This window comes from Mya arenaria, chromosome 9 (genome assembly GCF_026914265.1).
Source record: "Mya arenaria isolate MELC-2E11 chromosome 9, ASM2691426v1".
Lineage (NCBI taxonomy): Eukaryota > Metazoa > Mollusca > Bivalvia > Myida > Myidae > Mya > Mya arenaria.
In genome coordinates, this window is record NC_069130.1 from 3,798,236 (window position 1) to 3,821,222 (window position 22,987).

At 37.0% G+C, this 22,987-nt stretch overlaps 1 protein-coding gene across 1 annotated transcript; it reads left to right on the top strand.

Moving 5' to 3' along the window:
- The first annotated feature begins 10,344 nt into the window (after nt 1–10,344).
- LOC128203437 (uncharacterized) lies at nt 10,345–18,468 on the top strand. Its single transcript, XM_052904850.1, has 5 exons — nt 10,345–10,436; nt 10,575–10,753; nt 12,646–12,717; nt 15,412–15,738; nt 15,840–18,468. Exons 1-5 carry the CDS (start codon nt 10,421–10,423, stop codon nt 16,107–16,109), a joined length of 864 nt encoding a protein of 287 aa, XP_052760810.1. The 5' UTR covers nt 10,345–10,420; the 3' UTR covers nt 16,110–18,468.
- Nucleotides 18,469–22,987: the final 4,519 nt, after the last annotated feature.

Genomic DNA, 22,987 nt, shown 5'->3' on the forward strand with positions numbered 1-22,987 from the left:
TATTTATGAGATCAAGTAATATTTACAATAGAAATTTAAAGATAAATGTTTAACTGATAAAATATAAATATTGCTTTTAAACGAACATAATATATATCCTGCACACGAAAGGCAATTCAGTACGTGTGGTAGAGTTAAATGTATGAACTTCTTCTAACATCATGTTAACTGTCTGAGAACAATTAGTTAAGCAACTATTTTTGACATTTGCCATGCAGCTGTTTAAAACCTACCAAACTACAACAAATTTCTAATTGGCCACCTAGTTTTTACCATATTGTAGGAAAAGTATTCGGAGAAAAATACAAATAACCAAATATAAGGTAAATACGATTTATTCATACGTAAAAATATGATCACGGGAACAAACTTAACAGAGAGGGTGAACATTGACACCCTAAAAACAAAAACTGCAAGATCAAATCACGTCGTATTTGATTTTGTTTTAATACTTTGAATGTCCACCTGCTGTGGCAATTACAGCGAGTCACCTTATCCTCATTGATATTGTATATCTGTAAATATACTGTTATGGTATGGCTGCCCAAATCTGATGAATAACACGCGTGAGCACCCTGAGATTTGGTTACAGCGGCTGGGCATGTTACTTGCGCTTCAAAAGGTCCCACACGTGCTCGATAGGATTTAAATCCGGACTTTTTGCAAGCCATTGTAGTGTTCGATCGTTGTTTGCCACAATCATAACTTTTGTGCTTCTAGCCGCATGACATGGTGCGTTATCATTGGACAGTATACATATGTCATGACCAGTATGACAGGACACATATGGCATAAATCTTAAGCCATGATACATATGACTTGAATAATAGGACAGGATACAAATGGCATGACTAATTGGACAAGAAACATATGACATGACGCATAGGACACGATACATATCACCTGACTTATAGGACAGGATGCATATGACATAACTTAACGCACAGAATACACATATATGACATAACTCATAGGGCAGCATACATATGACATACCTCATAGGTGAGCAGACATATAATTTAACGCGTAGGATAGTAGATATATGACATAACTCATAGTAAAGTATACATATGGCATAAATCTTAAGACAGGATACATATGACTTGAGCCATAGGATAGGATACATATGACAAGACTTAAAGCACAGGATATACATATATGACATAACTTATGGGACAGGATACATATGACATGACTCATAGGACAGGATACATATGACATTACTTATAGGGTAGGATACATATGACATGACTCATAGGACAGGATACATATGCCATGACTCATGTGACAGGATACATATGACATGACTCATAGGACAGGATACATACGCCATGACTCATGGAACAGGATACATATGACATGACTCATGGGACAGGATACATATGACATGACTCATAGGACAAGATACATATGACATGACGCAAAGGACAGGATACATATGACATGACTCATGGGACAGGATACATGAGACATGACTCATAGGACAGGATACATATGATATGACTCATGGGACAGGGTACATATGACTTGACTCATGGGACAGGATACATATGATATGACTCATGGGACAGGATACATATGCCATGACTCATGTGACAGGATACATATGACATGACTCATAGGACAGGATACATACGCCATGACTCATGGAACAGGATACATATGACATGACTCATGGGACAGGATACATATGACATGACTCATAGGACAGGATACATATGACATGACTCAAAGGACAGGATACATATGACATGACTCATGGGACAGGATACATGAGACATGACTCATAGGACAGGATACATATGATATGACTCATGGGACAGGGTACATATGACTTGACTCATGGGACAGGATACATATGATATGACTCATGGGACAGGATACATATGACATGACTCATGGGACTGGGTACATATGACATGACTCATGGGACAGGATACATATGACATGACTCATGGGACAGGATACATGTGACATGACTCATAGGACAGGATACATATGACATGACTCATGGGACAGGATACATGTGACAACACTCATTGGACAAAAAACATATTGACATGACTCATGGGACAGAATACATATGACATGACTCATGGGACAGGATACATATGACATGATTCATCGGACAAGAAACATATGACATGATTCATGGGACAGGATACATATGACATGATTCACTGGACAAGAAACATATGACATAACTCATAGGACAGGATACATATGACATGATTCATGGGACAGGATACATATGACATTACTCATGGGACAGGATACATATGACATGACTCATAGGACAGGATACATATGACATGACTCATAGGACAGGATACATATGACATGACTCATAGGACAGAATACATATGACATGACTTATAGGACAGGATACATATGACATGACTCATGGGACAGGATACATATGACATGACTCATTGGACAGGATACATATGACATGAATCATAGGACAGGATACATATGACATGACTCATGGGACAGGATACATATGACATGACTCATTGGACAGGATACATATGACATGAATCATAGAACAGGATACATATGACATGATTCATGGGACAGGATACATATGACATGATTCATGGGACAGGATGCATATGACATGACTCATTGTACAAGAAACATATGACATTATTCATGGGACAGGATACATATGACATGATTCATAGGACAGGATACATATGACATGACTCATGGGACAGGATACATATGACATGACTCATAGGACAGGATGCATATGACATGACTCATTGGACAAGAAACATAAGACATGAATCATAGGACAGGATACATATGACATGACTTATGGGATAGGATACATATGACATGATTCATGGGACAGGATACATATAGCATGACTCATTGGACAGGATACATGTGACATGACTCATTGGACAGGAAACTTATGACATGATTCATGGGACAGGATATATATGACATGACTCATGGGACAGGGTACATATGACTTGACTCATGGGACAGGATATATATGACATGATTCATGGGACAGGATACATATGGCATGACTCATTGTACAAGATACATATGACATTATTCATGAGACAGGATACATATGATATGACTCATACGACAGGATACATATGACTTGACCCATGGGACAGGATACATATGATATGACTCATGGGACAGGATAGATATGAAATGACTCATAGGACAGGATACATATGACATGACTCATGGGACAGGGTACATATGACATGACTCATGGGACAGGATACACATGACAATACTCATGGGACAGGATACATATGACATGACTCATAGCACAGGATACATATGACATGACTCATGGGACAGGGTACATATGACATGACTCATGGGACAGTATACATATGACATGACTCATGGGACAGGGTACATATGACATGACTCATGGGACAGGGTACATATGACATGACTCATGGGACAGGATACACATGACAATACTCATGGGACAGGATACATATCACATGACTCATAGGACAGGATACATATGACATGACTCATGGGACAGGGTACATATGACATGACTCATGGGACAGTATACATATGACATGACTCATATGACATGATACATATGACTTGACTCATGGGACAGGATACATATGACATGACTCATGGGACAGTATACATATGACATGACTCATAGCACAGGATACATATGATATGTCTCATGGGACAGGATAAATATGACATGACTCATGGGACAGGATACATCTGACATGACTCATGGGACAGGATACATCTGACATGACTCATGGGACAGGATACATATGATATGACTCATACGACAGGATACATATGACATGACTCATACGACAGGATACATATGACATGACTCATACGAAAGGATACATATGATATGACTCATACGACAGGATACATATCACATGACGCATACGACAGGATACATATGACATGACTCATACGACTGGATACATATGACATGACTCATACGACAGGATACATATGACATGACTCATACGACAGGATACATATGATATGACTCATACGACAGGGTACATATGTCATGACTCATGGAACAGGATACATATGACATGACTCATACGACAGGATACATATGACATGACTCATAGGGCAGGATACATATGACATGTCTTATGAGACAGGATACATATGACATGACTCATGGGACAGGATACATATGTCATGACTCATGGGACAGGATACATATGACATGACTCATGGGACAGGGTACATATGACATGACTCATGGGACAGGGTACATATGACATGACTCATATGACAGGGTACATATGACATGACTCATGGGACAGAGTACATATGACATGACTCATGGGACAGGGTACATATGACATGACTCATGGGACAGGGTACATATGACATGACTCATGGGACAGGATACATATGACATGACTCATGGGACAGGGTACATATGACATGACTCATGTGACAGGGTACATACGACATGACTCATGGGACAGGGTACATATGACATGACTCATATGACATGGTACATATGACATGACTCATGGGACAGGGTACATATGACATGACTCATGGGACAGGGTACATATGACATGACTTATGGGACAGGATACATATGACATGACTCATGGGACAGAATACATATGTCATGACTCATGGGACAGGATAGATATGAAATGACTCATACGACAGGATACATATGACATGTCTCATGGGACAGGGTACATATGACATGACTCATGGGACAGGATACATATGACATGACTCATGGGACAGGATACATATGACATGACTCATGGGACAGGATACATATGACATGACTCATGGGAAAGGATACATATGACATGACTCATGGGACAGGATACATATGACATGACTCATATGACAGGGTACATATGACATAACTCATGGGACAGGATACATATGATATGACTCATGGGACAGGATACATATGACATGACTCATGGGACAGGGTACATATGACATGACTCATGGGACAGGGTACATATGACATGACTCATGGGACAGGATACATATGACATGACTCATAGGACAGGATACATATGACATGACTCATGGGACAGGGTACATACGACATGACTCATGGGACAGGGTACATATGACATGACTCATATGACAGGGTACATATGACATGACTCATGGGACAGGGTACATATGACATGACTCATGGGACAGGGTACATATGACATGACTTATGGGACAGGGTACATATGACATGACTTATGGGACAGGATACATATGACATGACTCATGGGACAGGATACATATGTCATGACTCATGGGACAGGATAGATATGAAATGACTCATACGACAGGATACATATGACATGTCTCATGGGACAGGGTACATATGACATGACTCATGGGACAGGATACATATCACATGACTCATGGGACAGGATACATATGACATGACTCATGGGACAGGATACATATGACATGACTCATGGGACAGGATACATATGACATGACTCATGGGACAGGATACATATGACATGACTCATATGACAGGGTACATATGACATGACTCATGGGACAGGATACATATGATATGACTCATGTGACAGGGTACATATGACATGACTCATATGACAGGGTACATATGACATGACTCATGGGACAGGGTACATATCACATGACTCATGGGACAGGATACATATGACATGACTCATACGACAGGGTACATATGACATGACTCATACGACAGGATACATATGACATGACTCATACGACAGGATACATATGACATGACTCATACGACAGGATACATATGATATGACTCATACGACAGGGTACATATGTCATGACTCATGGGACAGGATACATATGACATGACTCATACGACAGGATACATATCACATGACTCATACGACAGGATACATATGACATGACTCATACGACAGGATACATATCACATGACTCATACGACAGGGTACATATGACATGACTCATGGGACAGGGTACATATGACATGACTCATGGGACAGGGTACATATGACATGACTTATGGGACAGGATACATATGACATGACTCATGGGACAGGATACATATGTCATGTCTCATGGGACAGGATAGATATGAAATGACTCATACGACAGGATACATATGACATGTCTCATGGGACAGGGTACATATGACATGACTCATGGGACAGGATACATATCACATGACTCATGGGACAGGATACATATGACATGACTCATGGGACAGGATACATATGACATGACTCATGGGACAGGATACATATGACATGACTCATGGGACAGGATACATATGACATGACTCATATGACAGGGTACATATGACATGACTCATGGGACAGGATACATATGATATGACTCATGTGACAGGGTACATATGACATGACTCATATGACAGGGTACATATGACATGACTCATGGGACAGGGTACATATCACATGACTCATGGGACAGGATACATATGACATGACTCATACGACAGGGTACATATGACATGACTCATACGACAGGATACATATGACATGACTCATACGACAGGATACATATGACATGACTCATGGGACAGGATACATATGATATGACTCATACGACAGGGTACATATGTCATGACACATGGGACAGGATACATACGACATGACTCATACGACAGGATACATATCACATGACTCATACGACAGGATACATATGACATGACTCATACGACAGGATACATATCACATGACTCATACGACAGGATACATATGACATGACTCATACGACAGGATACATATGACATGACTCATACGACAGGATACATATGACATGACTCATACGACAGGATACATATGATATGACTCATACGACAGGGTACATATGTCATGACTCATGGGACAGGATACATATGACATGACTCATATGACAGGGTACATATGACATGACTCATAGGACAGGATACATATGACATGACTCATGGGACAGGGTACATATCACATGACTCATGGGACAGGATACATATGACATGACTCATAGGACAGGATACATATGACATGACTCATGGGACAGGATACATATGTCATGACTCATGGGACAGGGTACATATGACATGACTCATACGACAGGATACATATGACATGACTCATACGACAGGATACATATGACATGACTCATACGACAGGATACATATGACATGACTCATACGACAGGATACATATGATATGACTCATACGACAGGGTACATATGTCATGACTCATGGGACAGGATACATATGACATGACTCATACGACAGGATACATATGACATGACTCATAGGACAGGATACATATGACATGACTCATGGGACAGGGTACATATCACATGACTCATGGGACAGGATACATATGTCATGACTCATGGGACAGGGTACATATGACATGACTCATGGGACAGGATACATATGTTATGACTCATGGGACAAGGTACATATCACATGACTCATGGGACAGGGTACATATGACATGACTCATGGGACAGGATACATATGACATGACTCATACGACAGGATACATATGATATGACTCATACGACAGGATACATATGACATGACTCATACGACAGGATACATATGACATGACTCATGGGACAGGATACATATGACATGACTCATGGGACAGGATACATATGATATGACTCATACGACAGGATACATATGACATGACTCATGGGACAGGATACATATGACATGACTCATACGACAGGATACATATGATATGACTCATACGACAGGATACATATGACATGACTCATGGGACAGGATACATATGACATGACTCATATGACAGGATACATATGACATGACTCATACGACAGGATACATATGACATGACTCATACGTCAGGATACATATGACATGACTCATGGGACAGGATACATATGATATGACTCATTGGACAGGATAGATATGAAATGACTCATAGGACAGGATACATATGACATTACTCATGGGACAGGATACATATGACAATACTCATGGGACAGGATACATATCACATGACTCATAGGACAGGATACATATGACATGACTCATGGGACAGGGTACATATGACATGACTCATGGGACAGGGTACATATGACATGACTCATGGGACAGTGTACATATGACTTGACTCATGGGACAGGATACATATGACATGACTCATGGGACAGGATACATATGACATGACTCATAAGACAGGGTACATATGACATGACTTATGGGACAGGGTACATATGACATGACTCATGGGACAGGGTACATATGACATTACTCATGGGACAGGATACATATGACATGACTCATAGGACAGGGTTCATATGACATGACTCATGGGACAGGGTACATATGACATGACTCATGGGACAGGGTACATATGACATGACTCATAGGACAGGATACATATGACATGACTCATGGGACAGGATACATATGACATGACTCATGGGACAGGATACATATGACATGACTCATGGGACAGGATACATATGACATGACTCATGGGACAGGGTACATATGACATGAATCATGGGACAGGGTACATATGACATGACTCATTGGACAGGATACATATGACATGACTCATAGGACAGGATACATATGACATGACTCATAGGACAGGATACATATGACATGACTCATTGGACAGGGTACATATGACATGACTCATGGGACAGGGTACATATGACATGACTCATGGGACAGTATACATATGACATGACTCATGGGACAGGGTACATATGACATGACTCATGGGACAGGATACATATGACATGACTCATAGGACAGGATACATACGCCATGACTCATGGGACAGGATACATATGACATGACTCATAGGACAGGATACATATGACATGACTTAAAGCACATGATTTACATATATGACATACATTATAGGGCAGCATACATATGGCATAAATCACAGGACCGTAGACATATGATTTAACGCGTAGGACAGAAGATATATGACATAACTCATAGTATAGAAACATATGACATGCCTCATGGAACACTGTACATGTGACATGGCTCATAGGACAGGGTACATATGACATGACTCATAGGACAGAATACATATGACATGACTCATAGGCGAGATACATATGACATGACTCATAGGGCAGGATACATACGACATGACTCATAGACTGGATAAATATGACATGACTCATAGAGCAGGATACATACGACATGACTCATAGGACAGGATACATATGACATGATTCATAGGACAGGATACATATGACATGACTCATAGACGGGATAAATATGACATGACTCATAGAGCAGGATACATACGACATGACTCATAGACGGGATAAATATGACATGACTCATAGAGCAGGATACATACGACATGACTCATAGACGGGATACATACGACATGACTCATATGGCAGGATACATACGACATGACTCATAGACGGGATAAATATGACATGACTCATAGAGCAGGATACATACGACATGACTCATAGACGGAATACATATGACATGACTCATAGGGCAGGATACATACGACATGACTCATAGACGGGATACATATTACATAACTAATTGGACAGTATACATATGACATAAGACATTGGACGTGGAACCTATTACATTAATCATATTTTAAAACACAGAGTTTTTTCTCGTCACTACCATCTCTACCTCGAATGCGATTGTCGTTCTCCTATGAGTCCTTGTATCCAGGAACACAATAAACTTTGAATTATATATCATTAATTAATTCTCCAATTATTGATCAACTACAATCGCATTTTTGAACAACTACAAATAATCCGACTGTATGATTTCGTATTTCTTTACAACCTATATCAATGGCTTAATTTACACAAAGGTAGTTTATTCAGAGAACGTAAACATTGCAGATAAAATAGTACAATATATCCGATAACTTTTAGTTAATCACATACCCGGCATTATAAGGCATAACCAATGAAATGTTTGTTCTTTGTACTTGGCAGATCAAAATAGAACTAGGTCGTGAAATAAAAGAACAATGTTTCCTTTTTCCAAAATATTTAGAATAATATTCCTGTACATTATTCAGGGTGAAACCAAGGGAATATTAATGCCAATACGTACTTCTTTCAGTCTTCCGAAGGTCATATTATACATGCTTTGGTGTTGCTAAATACAGCATTTGTCTTAAAAAGTTTTGGGCAGTTTTCGACTTCTCGTTTGAACAATGGGGGCGGTCGTTTATTTATTATTGATTTTTTTGTACATTTTAAGAAAAGTAGTTGCGGTAAATCCGGAGAACGAAACATCGATTTGGTGTGGCCGAATAAAAAAAATGTTTACGTAAACATAAGCAGTCTGGATAAAATCACGGCAGTTGTTAAAAGCAATGCGCAGATTGGATGTGGTTAACGACACTTTCTTTGTGAGTTCGTAAGGACGACGAATTGACAGAACTCGGACTAAAAATGTGCTCTCGATTTCGTAAGTTATGCAATATCACCTTATACAGTATTTAATTTCCATATTGTTTTTATATTTTAAATAAAAGTCGAAAGAGTTAGCAATATATATTCCTTAATTTATCTGCATTTTACGACTCGTATTTGTTTTAATTATCAGCAAATGAAGACGCGCCCGCGAGCGCAAGGTCATCACCAGCCAATCGCACCAAGCAGCTGGTCCATATCTCGGCATGGGCCACAAGAATACTTGCTTTCCTAAGCATCATCCTCGTTGTCGTTACCTTTACGATACAGCCTAGCATGATTGCATTTCTTATGTGTGTCACTGCAGTTTTCGTAAGAAATTGAATTCAAATATTATTACTGGCTTAAAGTCAGCGAAGCTGACTCTAGTCCATTTACGATTCGCATGAATGGACTACTTCCTTTCCTTGCCGGAGTGATAGCTATATTTTTTGTAAACTATTGAACGATAGAATGAGAACCAGAATGTCAGTTTGCAGACTGGAAAGCAAATTGTACATGTTCGACAATTATTATGTACATTTCATAATGAAGAAAAGTTGGTGAATGTAAATGTTAAAATGTTTATATTTACATTGTCTCAGAAATGTGAGGAGAGCGGATGTCGGAATCTTTGTACCGCTTCAATATCGTTCCACTACTATATCGCACCATACTTGGTGTCTCTTTCCAGCCGAATTTTACGAAATCACCTGGTATTATGGTAAATGGGTTACTGGTACGAAGTGTCCATAATTCGAGGAAAACCCGCAACTCGCTAAAGATTGATAAAACAAACATTTTCTGGTGAATAGTGCAGATATAAATTATTTTATTTAAAATGAAATTCAAGCATCTCCAAAAAAAAAAACTTTGAAGATTTGCTCAGACTGCTTCTCTTCCAAATTTGGACATTATTTACTAAATGATGAGTTACATTCCTTGAAGCTTTTAATTTTTAGAGTTAGGGATTTATTTGCTTAATTAATGTTAATATTTAATTGAATAAATGTCAAGACATCATTTAGCTATATATTTAAATGGATTGTTGTTCATTCAGTTCTAGTAATAACACAATAACTCTTGAAAGTAATGTTCTTCTGTGCAATCATTATTGTTATGTGATCAAATTTATTTCTTTTTTTTGTTTCTTTCATTTTCTTTTACTACCCTTGTGTACTTTGTACTTTATCCAATGCATAGAAGCTCTTTTTAAGCTTAACTTAGTAGAACAACTCACTTTTTGATCATGCATTTTATAGTTTTAAATATATATTCTCACTACCTAGTGCATCTTGATATGTTGTTTATCTCTATTTTCCTTATGGTATTATCATTTTACATCATTTTTTACAAAAAGACAACACTGTCACTCTTTTTGGAGCATTATGTTGAGCCTCATATATATTTCACGTATGTTCTTGTACATGTTTGTGTATGTATCAAATAAACTCCCAATTACATTAGAACTGCCTGTTATTTAGGTTGAAGTGAAAGGCTTCCAAGTAGCATTAACATTTGATAAACGTTTTCCGTCCTCTCCTTCCCCGTTTCCGTTTCACTTAGTAATTTAATTAACTTTAACTATAACGTTTCCGGCAATTATACTTGAAGCCAGTAGAGACAGCACCTTAGTTCATATTATAGGAATAGACTCAGTTTATTTTTGGACAGAATTTAAAAGATTTGGGGTTTTTGCTGTGTTTATAAACAATTATTGTTCAAACAATAGTTAGTCGTCAATAATTCTTCATTAAAACTACATTGATTCCATTTCAAATAGCGTTGGTACTTGCTAAATACTAACGCTTTTCGGCGGAATATAAATAGTTATTAACAAAAACACTCTTACTGTTAATGTTTTATCAAGTACAGACACATGTTGTTTACATATTAAAAGAAAATACTTGTGTCGAGACCTTATCCAATAGAGCTTTATCAAATCTCTTAATAAATAAATTGTTCTTTCATAATAAATATTAAGTCTGAAAATGCTTCGTTTTAATAAAAGCGTTTGCAACTGAATGACACTAAACTTGACTTTTCAAAGACATAAATATTGTTATATGCACACTTAGCTTTTAGTAGAACGATAGCATTAGCTACATGAATGATGTTATATGCACACTAAGCTATTAGTAAATCGATAGCATTACTAATAAACTGTTCCGATCTAAAGAAATTCTTACATCCATGAGGTTTATTCGTCGTTTTTCTCTTTTCAGAGCATTTTGAGTCCATTAAGCTTGCTTGCTTGCTGTTATTCAGATTGTTCCCGATACACAAAATTTGAAAAGGCAAGTGTCCCTAAAAGAAAACACTTAAAGAAAAAGAATTAAAACGTTTCAAAAAAGTACAAGATGTTTGTCTACGACTTTTTCTGTAAAATTGTTATTGCATTGTATAAGAGGCAGTCTACATTATGTTGTACCTTCATTCATGATACATTGGAGAAAGTGGAGTGTGTTTCATTTTACCCGGTACGTATACATACTGTATGTGGAGTTAGACAAAAATAATAATAGGAAACAGTGTTCAATCTCCCTAGCATGACCTTTCCGTCACATGACCATCCAATAGGGACATGAATTAGCTAGTTATGCCCATTAAGCTTGGTAATACTAAGGATAGGAATTGTTGTTATGTGCTTAGACGGGAAAATACTCAAGCCCTTTAAAACCAAGGAGTGCCAAATTTTCCACGGAATTATTATACCCAAACCCATTAATTGCACAGCAAAGCTTATTGTGGTTACAGTTAAGCCCATCTTATTGAATGCAATTTAACACTCGCTGCAGGAGCTCTACCTAAGCGTAACCAGTGCTTACCAGTGCCCGGAGATGTCATATCATCGCCGTATTGAAATGCATTTTGCTTGTGACAGATCTGAGAATGACGATAAAAATCCAATATAATGTGGAGTTATACCCATCTTGATAGGAAGAAGCCAATTCAGTTTCCGATTGATCAAGAGAGTGCTTTTATTTAGCCATTGAGGGCCCAAAAATCTAGTTATGTCTACAATATGAAGTTATTTGATAGCAAATACACATGAACATCACAAGAGGGTTATATTCGCACCCATCAATATTGAATATAATAGCCATACTGCGTTTACATAATCAGGCATTTTTAGTACAAGTATAAAAACAGAGTGAGGCTTTAATCATATCGTACGGTGCCAAATAGCTTAAATTGTTGTTACAATTTAGCACCTTTGGTGCCAAATAAATCACAAAAGAGCTCTTTCGGGTCAGAAATGGCGTTTACTTCAATCATGCCTATCAAGTAGCTATCAAGCCCATTGCAACTGAACTCGAAATTTAGTGGTGCCTTACATATAACAGTGTGACCAATAACAACTAACCCCAATGTAAACCTACTTGTGTTTTAGGTCCCAAATAGAAATATTATCACTCAGTCGTATAATAAACATGTTTGAACAAACTCTATATAGGAATATGTTCATATTTACAATAATATACTTATAAAAGGCCTTCAAAGAACGCTTATGAACGTCTTAAGGTTACCTACCTCAGCACACAGATATTTCATGTTTTGTTTTGCCTCAAATCAAACTACTATGCGATGGAATATTTATTTTCATTATCTCTTGGTATAAAACCTACGTAATTGTAAATTTCCAATTATATGTCAAAACAGAAAGATGCATTTAATAGTGGATATGTTTTAAACGGACATTCCAGTATGGTATTCCTCAAAGCCTTTATCACTTAATGGCAGAAACCAGGATATGACGGGGCCAATGTTTATCTTCATAAAATCATACTGTACCGGTGGCCTAAGATCGATTATGTATGTTCCTTTATTTTACGCCAAGTCAAAGAAAGAAAATAATCACGCAGATAATAAGCAAATTACCTCCCTTGTGTACACACAGACACATTTGCTACGTTATAAATATAAGCAGCAAAGATTTGATTCCCTTTAAGTACCGCCGTGCTTTTATGTCATGAAACGTTGCAAAGGCAGATAACTATATAGTTAGGTCAAATCCCTAATGATAATAAACATATTATGGGTACAAAGAATGATAGCCTTTAACATTTTGCTTGATGAGTGTATGATATCATTTGGCCAATTCAAAGTTTACGAAGTCCAAAACGTTTTGTAAGATTTGTCGTTATTAAGCTTTATTTTTAAATTACTTTATAATAAAAACAATACATTGTGGGAGTATTTTAAGCATTCATTTTAAGTTTACATAACTATATTATGACTTTAAAACGAGTACGTTTTATATTAAATGGTTAAATATTGAGGGACTCTTTCATTATATGATAACATCTGAAAACACAATCAGTCACGTGGGCTTAAAAAACAAACAGTCAGGTGGCGTTCAAAACACACGTTCAGTCGTTTTGTGTTTAATACACACAATATGTTGCAAAGAAAACACACTCAGTAATGTTGCAAAAATGTAATTTTACGAACAAAATTACGAAATAAAGTTGGTCAAATCATTAGAAGTGTTAAAATCAGGTACTGACAGCTGGAACCCTTCAGCAAATTCTGATATTAGCTCAAATATTGCCCTTGAGGACAATAATTTTGCAAAAAAAATGTTAGCAGGTGATTTGTCAAAGCGTTGTTGTGTGATTGGTTGATCATATTATCACGTGATATTACCAATGTATTTTATAAAGAAGAAAATATCCATGTCATGTTGTATCAATCCTTGTGGACGAGTGTAAGGCTTTGGTGTTATAATAACAAATCTTGAGTTTATCGGCGTGAGTTTGCTCCCCACTAAAACCGACATATTTTATTATTCTTTTATTGTGTTTTTGTTTGTGCAATTTTGGTATCAATGAGTAGAATAATTATAACATAAGTATTTTCAGATGCAGTTCCGGGAGAATTTTTTTGTGCTAAAACATGAACGAGCCCTTTTAACGAATATTTAATTAATATTGGTTCATTGTACATGAATTTGCACTTTATATTGCTTAATGTTGTTGTTTTTCCAGCGATGCGGACTTGTCAGTGTATTCGTATGGATGTTTTTCCTCAACGGTGCATACATTATCGTGTTTGCACTTTGCTGGGATTTTTGGTTTTTCGAGTCTGGCGCCGGCCGGTACAAAGGAATGAATTTGCTGAACACAGTATTTGCCTTTGCTTTGATCATTAACATCGTCCTGACAATCTTCAATCTTTACTCGATTTGTCTCGTTTACATGTATGGATGCTGTTTTATGGATGGTGTTGACAGGGAGTGTTCACATCAAAGCGTTGACATGATGGTTGTGAACCACCCACAACTTAGCAAGATAGGAGGAGGTGTTCCAGTTAACGTAAGTTTTGTTGAAACCTATCAATATTGTTTTTAAATTCTTTGTTATGTTTGATATTTACAGTGCATCCACATAACTACAATTCCTGTAATATATTTCAGGGTTCAGGACTCACAATGCCAATTGGTCCTCAACAAGGCCAAATCAGAACTACGACCTCGTTTCCACAACAACAACAACCGCATCACTCCAACATGCCGCTTTCTTTGCAACCCGCCCCACAACAGCAGGCAGCTGGTGGAGTGACTGCAGATTCAGCAAGCCTTTCTATCCCACATAGTATGCCGATGTTAGAACCGGACGCAAGAAGTCAAAACGAAGCTCCTCCAAGTTACCCTGAGGCAGTTTTAAACGACAAACATTCCTGCTAGTGTTGCACAGATACGAACACCATTTTAGTGCTGTAAATGATCTTTATCAATCTTTTTAAATGTTTACTTAGTATTGCTAGGTGTGACTTTCTATGGTTTCCTTGATTTGATTATAAGGATCTGTTTTGTTGAGGGTGGGTTTCGATATTGTCCTATGTACAATCAGCAGTTATGTATAATCCTTGGGTAAACTTAACAACACAAATATGTTCATCAATTCTCTGTATTCTGTTCACATTTATTAAACGTCAACAACGCTCATATAAATCCAAATTGAACGCTCTGAAAGGATAAGTATTAACAATCGTAAGCATATGAAAAATAATCTATTTTATGACTGTCTTAACATCGTTAACAGTCTATTCTATTATATAATTTAATCGTGTGCAATGGCAGCTTAAATGAAATTACTTACACACACTTACATGGCAACGTATCACAAAAACCATGCACATCACACAAAACATCACATCAACAATGTGATTCAATCTTTCTCTCAAGGTGTCCGTATTATTTCCATGCTGATTATCAATTGTAAACGAAACCCACATGTGTAAGTAATGGAAATAGGCTAAAGACTAAAAACAGAACTGTCGTTTCGATTTTAATACAAAAAATATAACCCTACATATGTCGCTTTTATTTTTAATAATGTGTTCTTTATTTGTTCCCAGTTTTAGTACAATGTTGCTTTTTATTATGAAACTCTATGATCACACAGTTTAAAACCTTTTATTGAATAAGGCAGACTGTGTGTGATGCTCATAGTTTCATACAGTGACTGCATCGTATCTTTGAAAACTTTTTGCATTAGGTGCTCTGAATTGTATTCCTCTGTCTGCAGATAGAGTTTGGATCTCCAATCATTGAAGTACTTGGGGTTAACCTATAAGTTTATTATGATTTGTTTTATTATCAAGTTTCCTCAAGTTAATGATAAGATTTACCTTTTACGTTTATTTTTTATTTAGGATAATTGGGATAAGAGTGAGGTTTGTGCACGTAAACTGGTTTAAATCCCCAGTAAATTTACATTTTACTGACTGTTCCAAGGCGGTACTTAACAATCCTTGATAAACATACCTATTTATATATATATATAGTATGTTTGCACTGTGCTGTTTGTGAAGTTATGTGCTGTTCTTCCATGTTTCTTGTTTGTGATTTTTTGTGTTTGTGTTATATGTCTTTGGCGTTTACCCAGTGCCATTAAACCGGATTTATGTTTAATCCTTTTGCTACTGAGCTTGTTTCTGTAGTTTTTCACATAAGTACGGTCACAAAGTGCTATACTTAAATAAATAAGGCTGAATGAACAATTGCTCATTCAAAAACATTGCAAAACCATTACAATACAAAAGAGAACAAATGCTACCAAATACTGACCATTGTATCTGAATTATCACTTAAAAACCATAAACAAGTAAACAATGTCTGACTCAATCATTCAATTTTTGTACACAATGAAAACCTTGCTTGATTATGCTTTATGACATTTGTATTTTGCCTTATGACAACTCCATTCCAACTGTTAATATTGTACGTTCCATTCTGCTCATTGCTTGTTGCCTGATGGTATGTGTATCAACTATTAAGCTTCCTTACTATATTTTCCTTGTTGAACAATGCATGCCTGTGTTTACAATTTGGGTGCAAGTTATCGCGCAAAGATGGTTGCATCATGTATACTGTAGTTTGTCAATTGTATATCTGAAATATGTTCTTCACCATTGCAACATTCGTTCTTTCATGTATCGTGTGTATTCATTTATCCTTCTTTCTTGCCTGACTGCATTTTAAATTTGTCACAAGGTGTTTTGAGGGAAAAGACTGGCAGATGGCGCTTCTTCTTATGAAAGGATACGGAAAATGTCGACAATGTACGAATGTGCTTGTACAGGCGCTTAGAGTCATTTCCCTTTCTAGCGAATACGCCACGATATTGGTTTTTACTACGACACCCTCAATGATTGTCTCTAGACTGTTGATTTATATTTATATTAATATTTTCTGACAAGCGCTCAGATGATGGCTTTGACATGTGTAAATTCATGTAAATATCATCTTTGTACCGGCTCTAACGTGTGCCACATAACCAAGGTTGGTTTCCCGCGTTCTTGTTAACAGCTACCCGAAAATTTCCGTTGAACATATTTGGCTTGGTTTGGAGGTTGGTCAAAATTAAGGCCATCATCTGAGCGCTTGTCAGAAAAATGGCCGCTTAAAACGTTATTTTTAACTGGATTTGATTTGAAGATTGATATGGCTGTTCCTAAAATTGTGGTGCTATTCATTTTGTGATATTTCAGAATGGAATTGTATTATCTATACACAGAAGCATAAAATCACTTAAAAACTTTCTCTGTGTGGTGATGTTTACACGGGAACAGGAGAAAAGGACGAGCATGGAACATTGAATTATGCATTATTGTCTAAAGACACTATAGTTATACCAACATATTGCATACTATTTCAAAGGGAATCGACCATTCTAAGATTGGACTCTACCGTGAAATCCGGTCAGATTGAGTTATATACCTTGTTCTTTCTTGTATAACAAAGGCATAACATCTTCAGATGTGTTGTTTATCTCATTGTACCCAAAATGATATTTATCAATAAGTTAGAGACAAACACTTTCTCAGACGCTTACGGTCATTAGCACTCGTTTTAAAAAGCGTCGAAGGCATCTGTCCGAAACCGATGAAACATCAAAATGACAGCTGGGTCAAAACAGCTATTACTGTATAGACTCAAATTCGTATTCCACAGTTTCCATACAGTAGTTCGAAATATTATTGGCCAACGGCAAAATCATATCCCTTGTAGCATCTGTTATCGGCAAAATTCCTGGGACTAATTGTTGATCCCTTTGTGACAGTGTTATGGGTATAGGTTAGAATACAATGTTTTCACTACATGCAAACAATGCGACCCATATATTTGTTGACTATACTCTGTCAGTGAAATAACTGCAATGAATATAACTCGTTAAACTTCGAATATGTACGAAATAAGGAGAACGATCACTACGAATATGTACGGAAACAAATGAATGTGCATATAGCGCCCCCTGTTGTCATTATTCGTAAGGCCTGTTTCTTGGCAACCGCATTATGGTTATTTCATTTGGCTTTCTTCATTCGGCTCTTCTAATTCGGACTGTTTCATTCGGATAGTTATATAATGCTTGGTGATTGTTTTCTTTTTGTGCGTACTTGTATTTCTATTCGGCCTCGTCATATTTAGAACTATATGATATAAAAAAGGAAGTTATGTAGATTGTAACAATAGATGCATACATTGATTTTAACAGTCACTTAAACAATGTGAAGTTAGTAAATAATGTTGTAATTGTAATTGCTCTAAATAGGATTGGAATTTCAACATGCAGAATGCAAATGTAATTATGCAGTACTACATGTCATAATACATATTGTAAGTTTGATTACCCGAACGGGAATGCCATCAACCATAATACATATGCCATCAAGCATAATGCAATTTTTACCATTCCATAAAATCCAGTGATCACGTTACTGTTTAACCGCAAAGTCATTGGTGTATAACAAATAATAACTAAAGGGAGATTCTGCCTGTTAGGCCAAGTAACTCTTCTTACCAGAGTTATCTTTCTTAGTAAAACTGCACCTTGCTACGTACGGATGGTGCTATATTTGTATTTAAAGCAGTTTTATGCCAAACTTTAACCTCAGCTGTCTGATTTGTATTAATATTGAAGTAGAATATGTGTGTGCCTCCTTGAGTAATGTGTGTGATGACGCCTAGGCCTTAGATGCTGCCAAATGGTTGGTTCATACTTTATTCATTTTACAACGATTGTGAAGACAGTTTCATTATAATGTTATTAATTAGGTGATTTCATATTGGCCTAGTTATTTGTCCGAGGTTAGCTGTATTTGCCTGAGCCCGAAAGGGCGAAGGCTAATACAGCTGACCGAGGACAAATAACTGGGCCAATATGAAATCACCAAATTAATAAGTATTTTATTAATTAACTATTACCATTTTGGTTAAAAACATTCTTATAACTTACCTTAAAGTTCACAGTGAAGCCGTATTTATCCCTTATTCATTCATGGTGTCTGCTTTTCTAGACTTGACTTTGCTGATTTTGACATGCATCCTTAAAGTGACATTGCACATACTTATAAATAAAGCACTGTACATTGTAAGGACGCATGTCTTTTCGTCTTAAATTCGTAAAGCATTTGCCAAACGTCAAATGTTTCACCTTCGTCGTCCATTATGTCGGTGTACAAAATCGTAATAGTCGTAAAATCCATAAACTGGTTAAATACAACTGTACAGTAATATCAAACCGTACAAGGTGGTTCAATCATTCAATAGGTTCAAATATTCCAAATAGGTTTATAAGAAGCACAAACTTTTCAAAACAGTCGGAAAACTAAAAACAAAATGGCTACCTTTAAAAATAATTTCCGGCATATTTCTCATATTAGGCGAGTTTCGACAGCCAATGAAAATGGCCCATTTTTCAAATCCTATAATAGGCGAGTGTTTAAGCCAATCAAAACGGAGGAAACTCATATTAGACGAGTTTTGTTGATATTGGCCGAGTTCTGGCATATATTGTCTTCAATCGTCTGGTATTGGTACCGCAATTGTCTCTGTGTCTCGCAAAATACGTAATAGTTGATTAATAATAACTTGTACTAAGTCACTCTTGTTGGCACGATGTTGCGCGAGAGTGTGCCCTTGTGTTGTGGGGCAAACCGGAGTTACCGGAGAAAACTTGTCCGGCTTTCATATTTTTTACTGTTCCTCTCTGGTATGAACTTCTTTGTTAAACGTTCTTGTATTGAGTTTTCTTAAAATAGTGTGTGTGTTTTTCTGCTTGTCGCGGCTGCTTTATTTCATTGTATTATTCTTGACTTTATTATTATCATTTATTTTAGTTCGATTGTGACGTCTAGAATCACGCTTGAGTTCGCTTTCCAGATAGAAATTATTACTAGTGTTTATTTTAAGAGGCCATGATAAAGTACTCCTTGTTTGGATCGAGACCACAACCTCTTGTGAGTGAGAGGCAAACATGTATACCGCTCTCAGCCTTTCTATGGAGTGTTGGCGCTTGTTGCTCGTATGCTATTTAGAGATAAACTTCATCATCTGTGTGAACTGGCTGCATTTGAATAATACATAAAACTATTTTTTAGAATTGTTTTTATAAATATTAAATTAAAGTAAATGTTTATTGTGTTTATTCAAATATGTGTTTCTTAGGTACTCCACTAATTTATTGATACCGGTCAGATGAGTGTTTGTTTCTGTCAGCAAACACCAGCGAAACTTCGAACGTCAACTTTTTCGGGGTCGGGGAAAGAACGATAAAGCTATAATTTTAGAGGGGTGTTTGTTTCTGTCAGCAAACACCAGCGAAACTTCGAACGTCAACTTTCCCGGGGTCGGGGAAAGAACGATAAAGCTATAATTTTAGAGGGGTGTTTGTTTCTGTCAGCAAACACCAGCGAAACGTCGAACGTCAACTTTTGTCATCGGGTGAAGGACGATTTAGCTATAATTGAGTTATTCTTACCCCGACCGAGGGCAAATGGTTGGCAATATTGACTGACATTCCTTTCGATAAGAGCTTTATTGCATAACATTTGAATGTCTTTTTAATATTCATAAAATAATTCGATCGTTAATGTACAATGGTACAGCAAATAGTAAACACGTACTGGCAGTTACTTATGTACATTATATTTCCATTTCTTACTTACCAAATATAAACAAGCTGCTTTGTTAAGTAGAAAGTAAGAACCGCGTTACCTTTAGGAACAGCTCGAAATATAACTTGAATGTTTAATATAATAAATATATATTGTTTTTATTCGCGATAATTCTTTTTATTTGATTTAAAAGTATCCAATACAATTTGTTTTTAATGTTGTTTTTCTTTACAATTTATAACGAAATGAAAGAATATGCATTAAAAGGAAAATGTTTAACACACACGAACATTCAACACGTTGAGCGGCAACCTACCTATTGAAGAGCCATATAGCAGTTACTATCGACAGGTCATTTAAGAAGTTTTTAAATGAAATAGAGTTATTCGTATTGCGTTTTGATTCGGTATGTTGTTTTGGACACAAACATATTTTTCACGACTCGGATTCCATGAGCCGCTGTCCAAATACAATAAAAAATTGCAAATATCAACGACATTCGAATGCAAAACTCTGGATTAAATGCAGTACTAAGACAGCAGAGTTGAATGCTGACGTATTTCACTGGAGATGAATATAGACTACTTTATGTTTGGATTTATATTGCGTTTGAATTCATGATGGGAATATACACGGGTGCCTTTCTCTGTAACACGAGTAACTGGTATATACACGGGTGTCCAACTCTGTAACACGAGTGACTGGTATATACACGAGTGTCTAACTCTGGAACACGGGTGACTGGTATATACACGAGTGTCCAACTCTGTAACACGGGTGACTGGTATATAAACGGGTGTTCAACTTTGTAACAGTAGTGACTGGTATATACACGGGTGTCCAACTCTGTAACACGAGTGACTTGTATATACACGTATGTCCAACTCTGTAACACGGGTGACTGGTATATACACGGGTGTTCAACTTTGTAACAGTAGTGACTGGTATATACATGGGTGTCCAACTCTGTAACACGAGTGACTTGTTTATACTCGGCTGTCCAACTCTGAAAAAGAGTGACTTGTATTTGCAAGGGTGTCAAACTCTTTAACACAAGTGACTGGTATATACACGGGTGTCCAACTCTGTTACAGTAGTGACTGGTATATACACAGGTGTCTAACTCTTTGACAGTAGTGACAGGTCTATACACGGGTGACC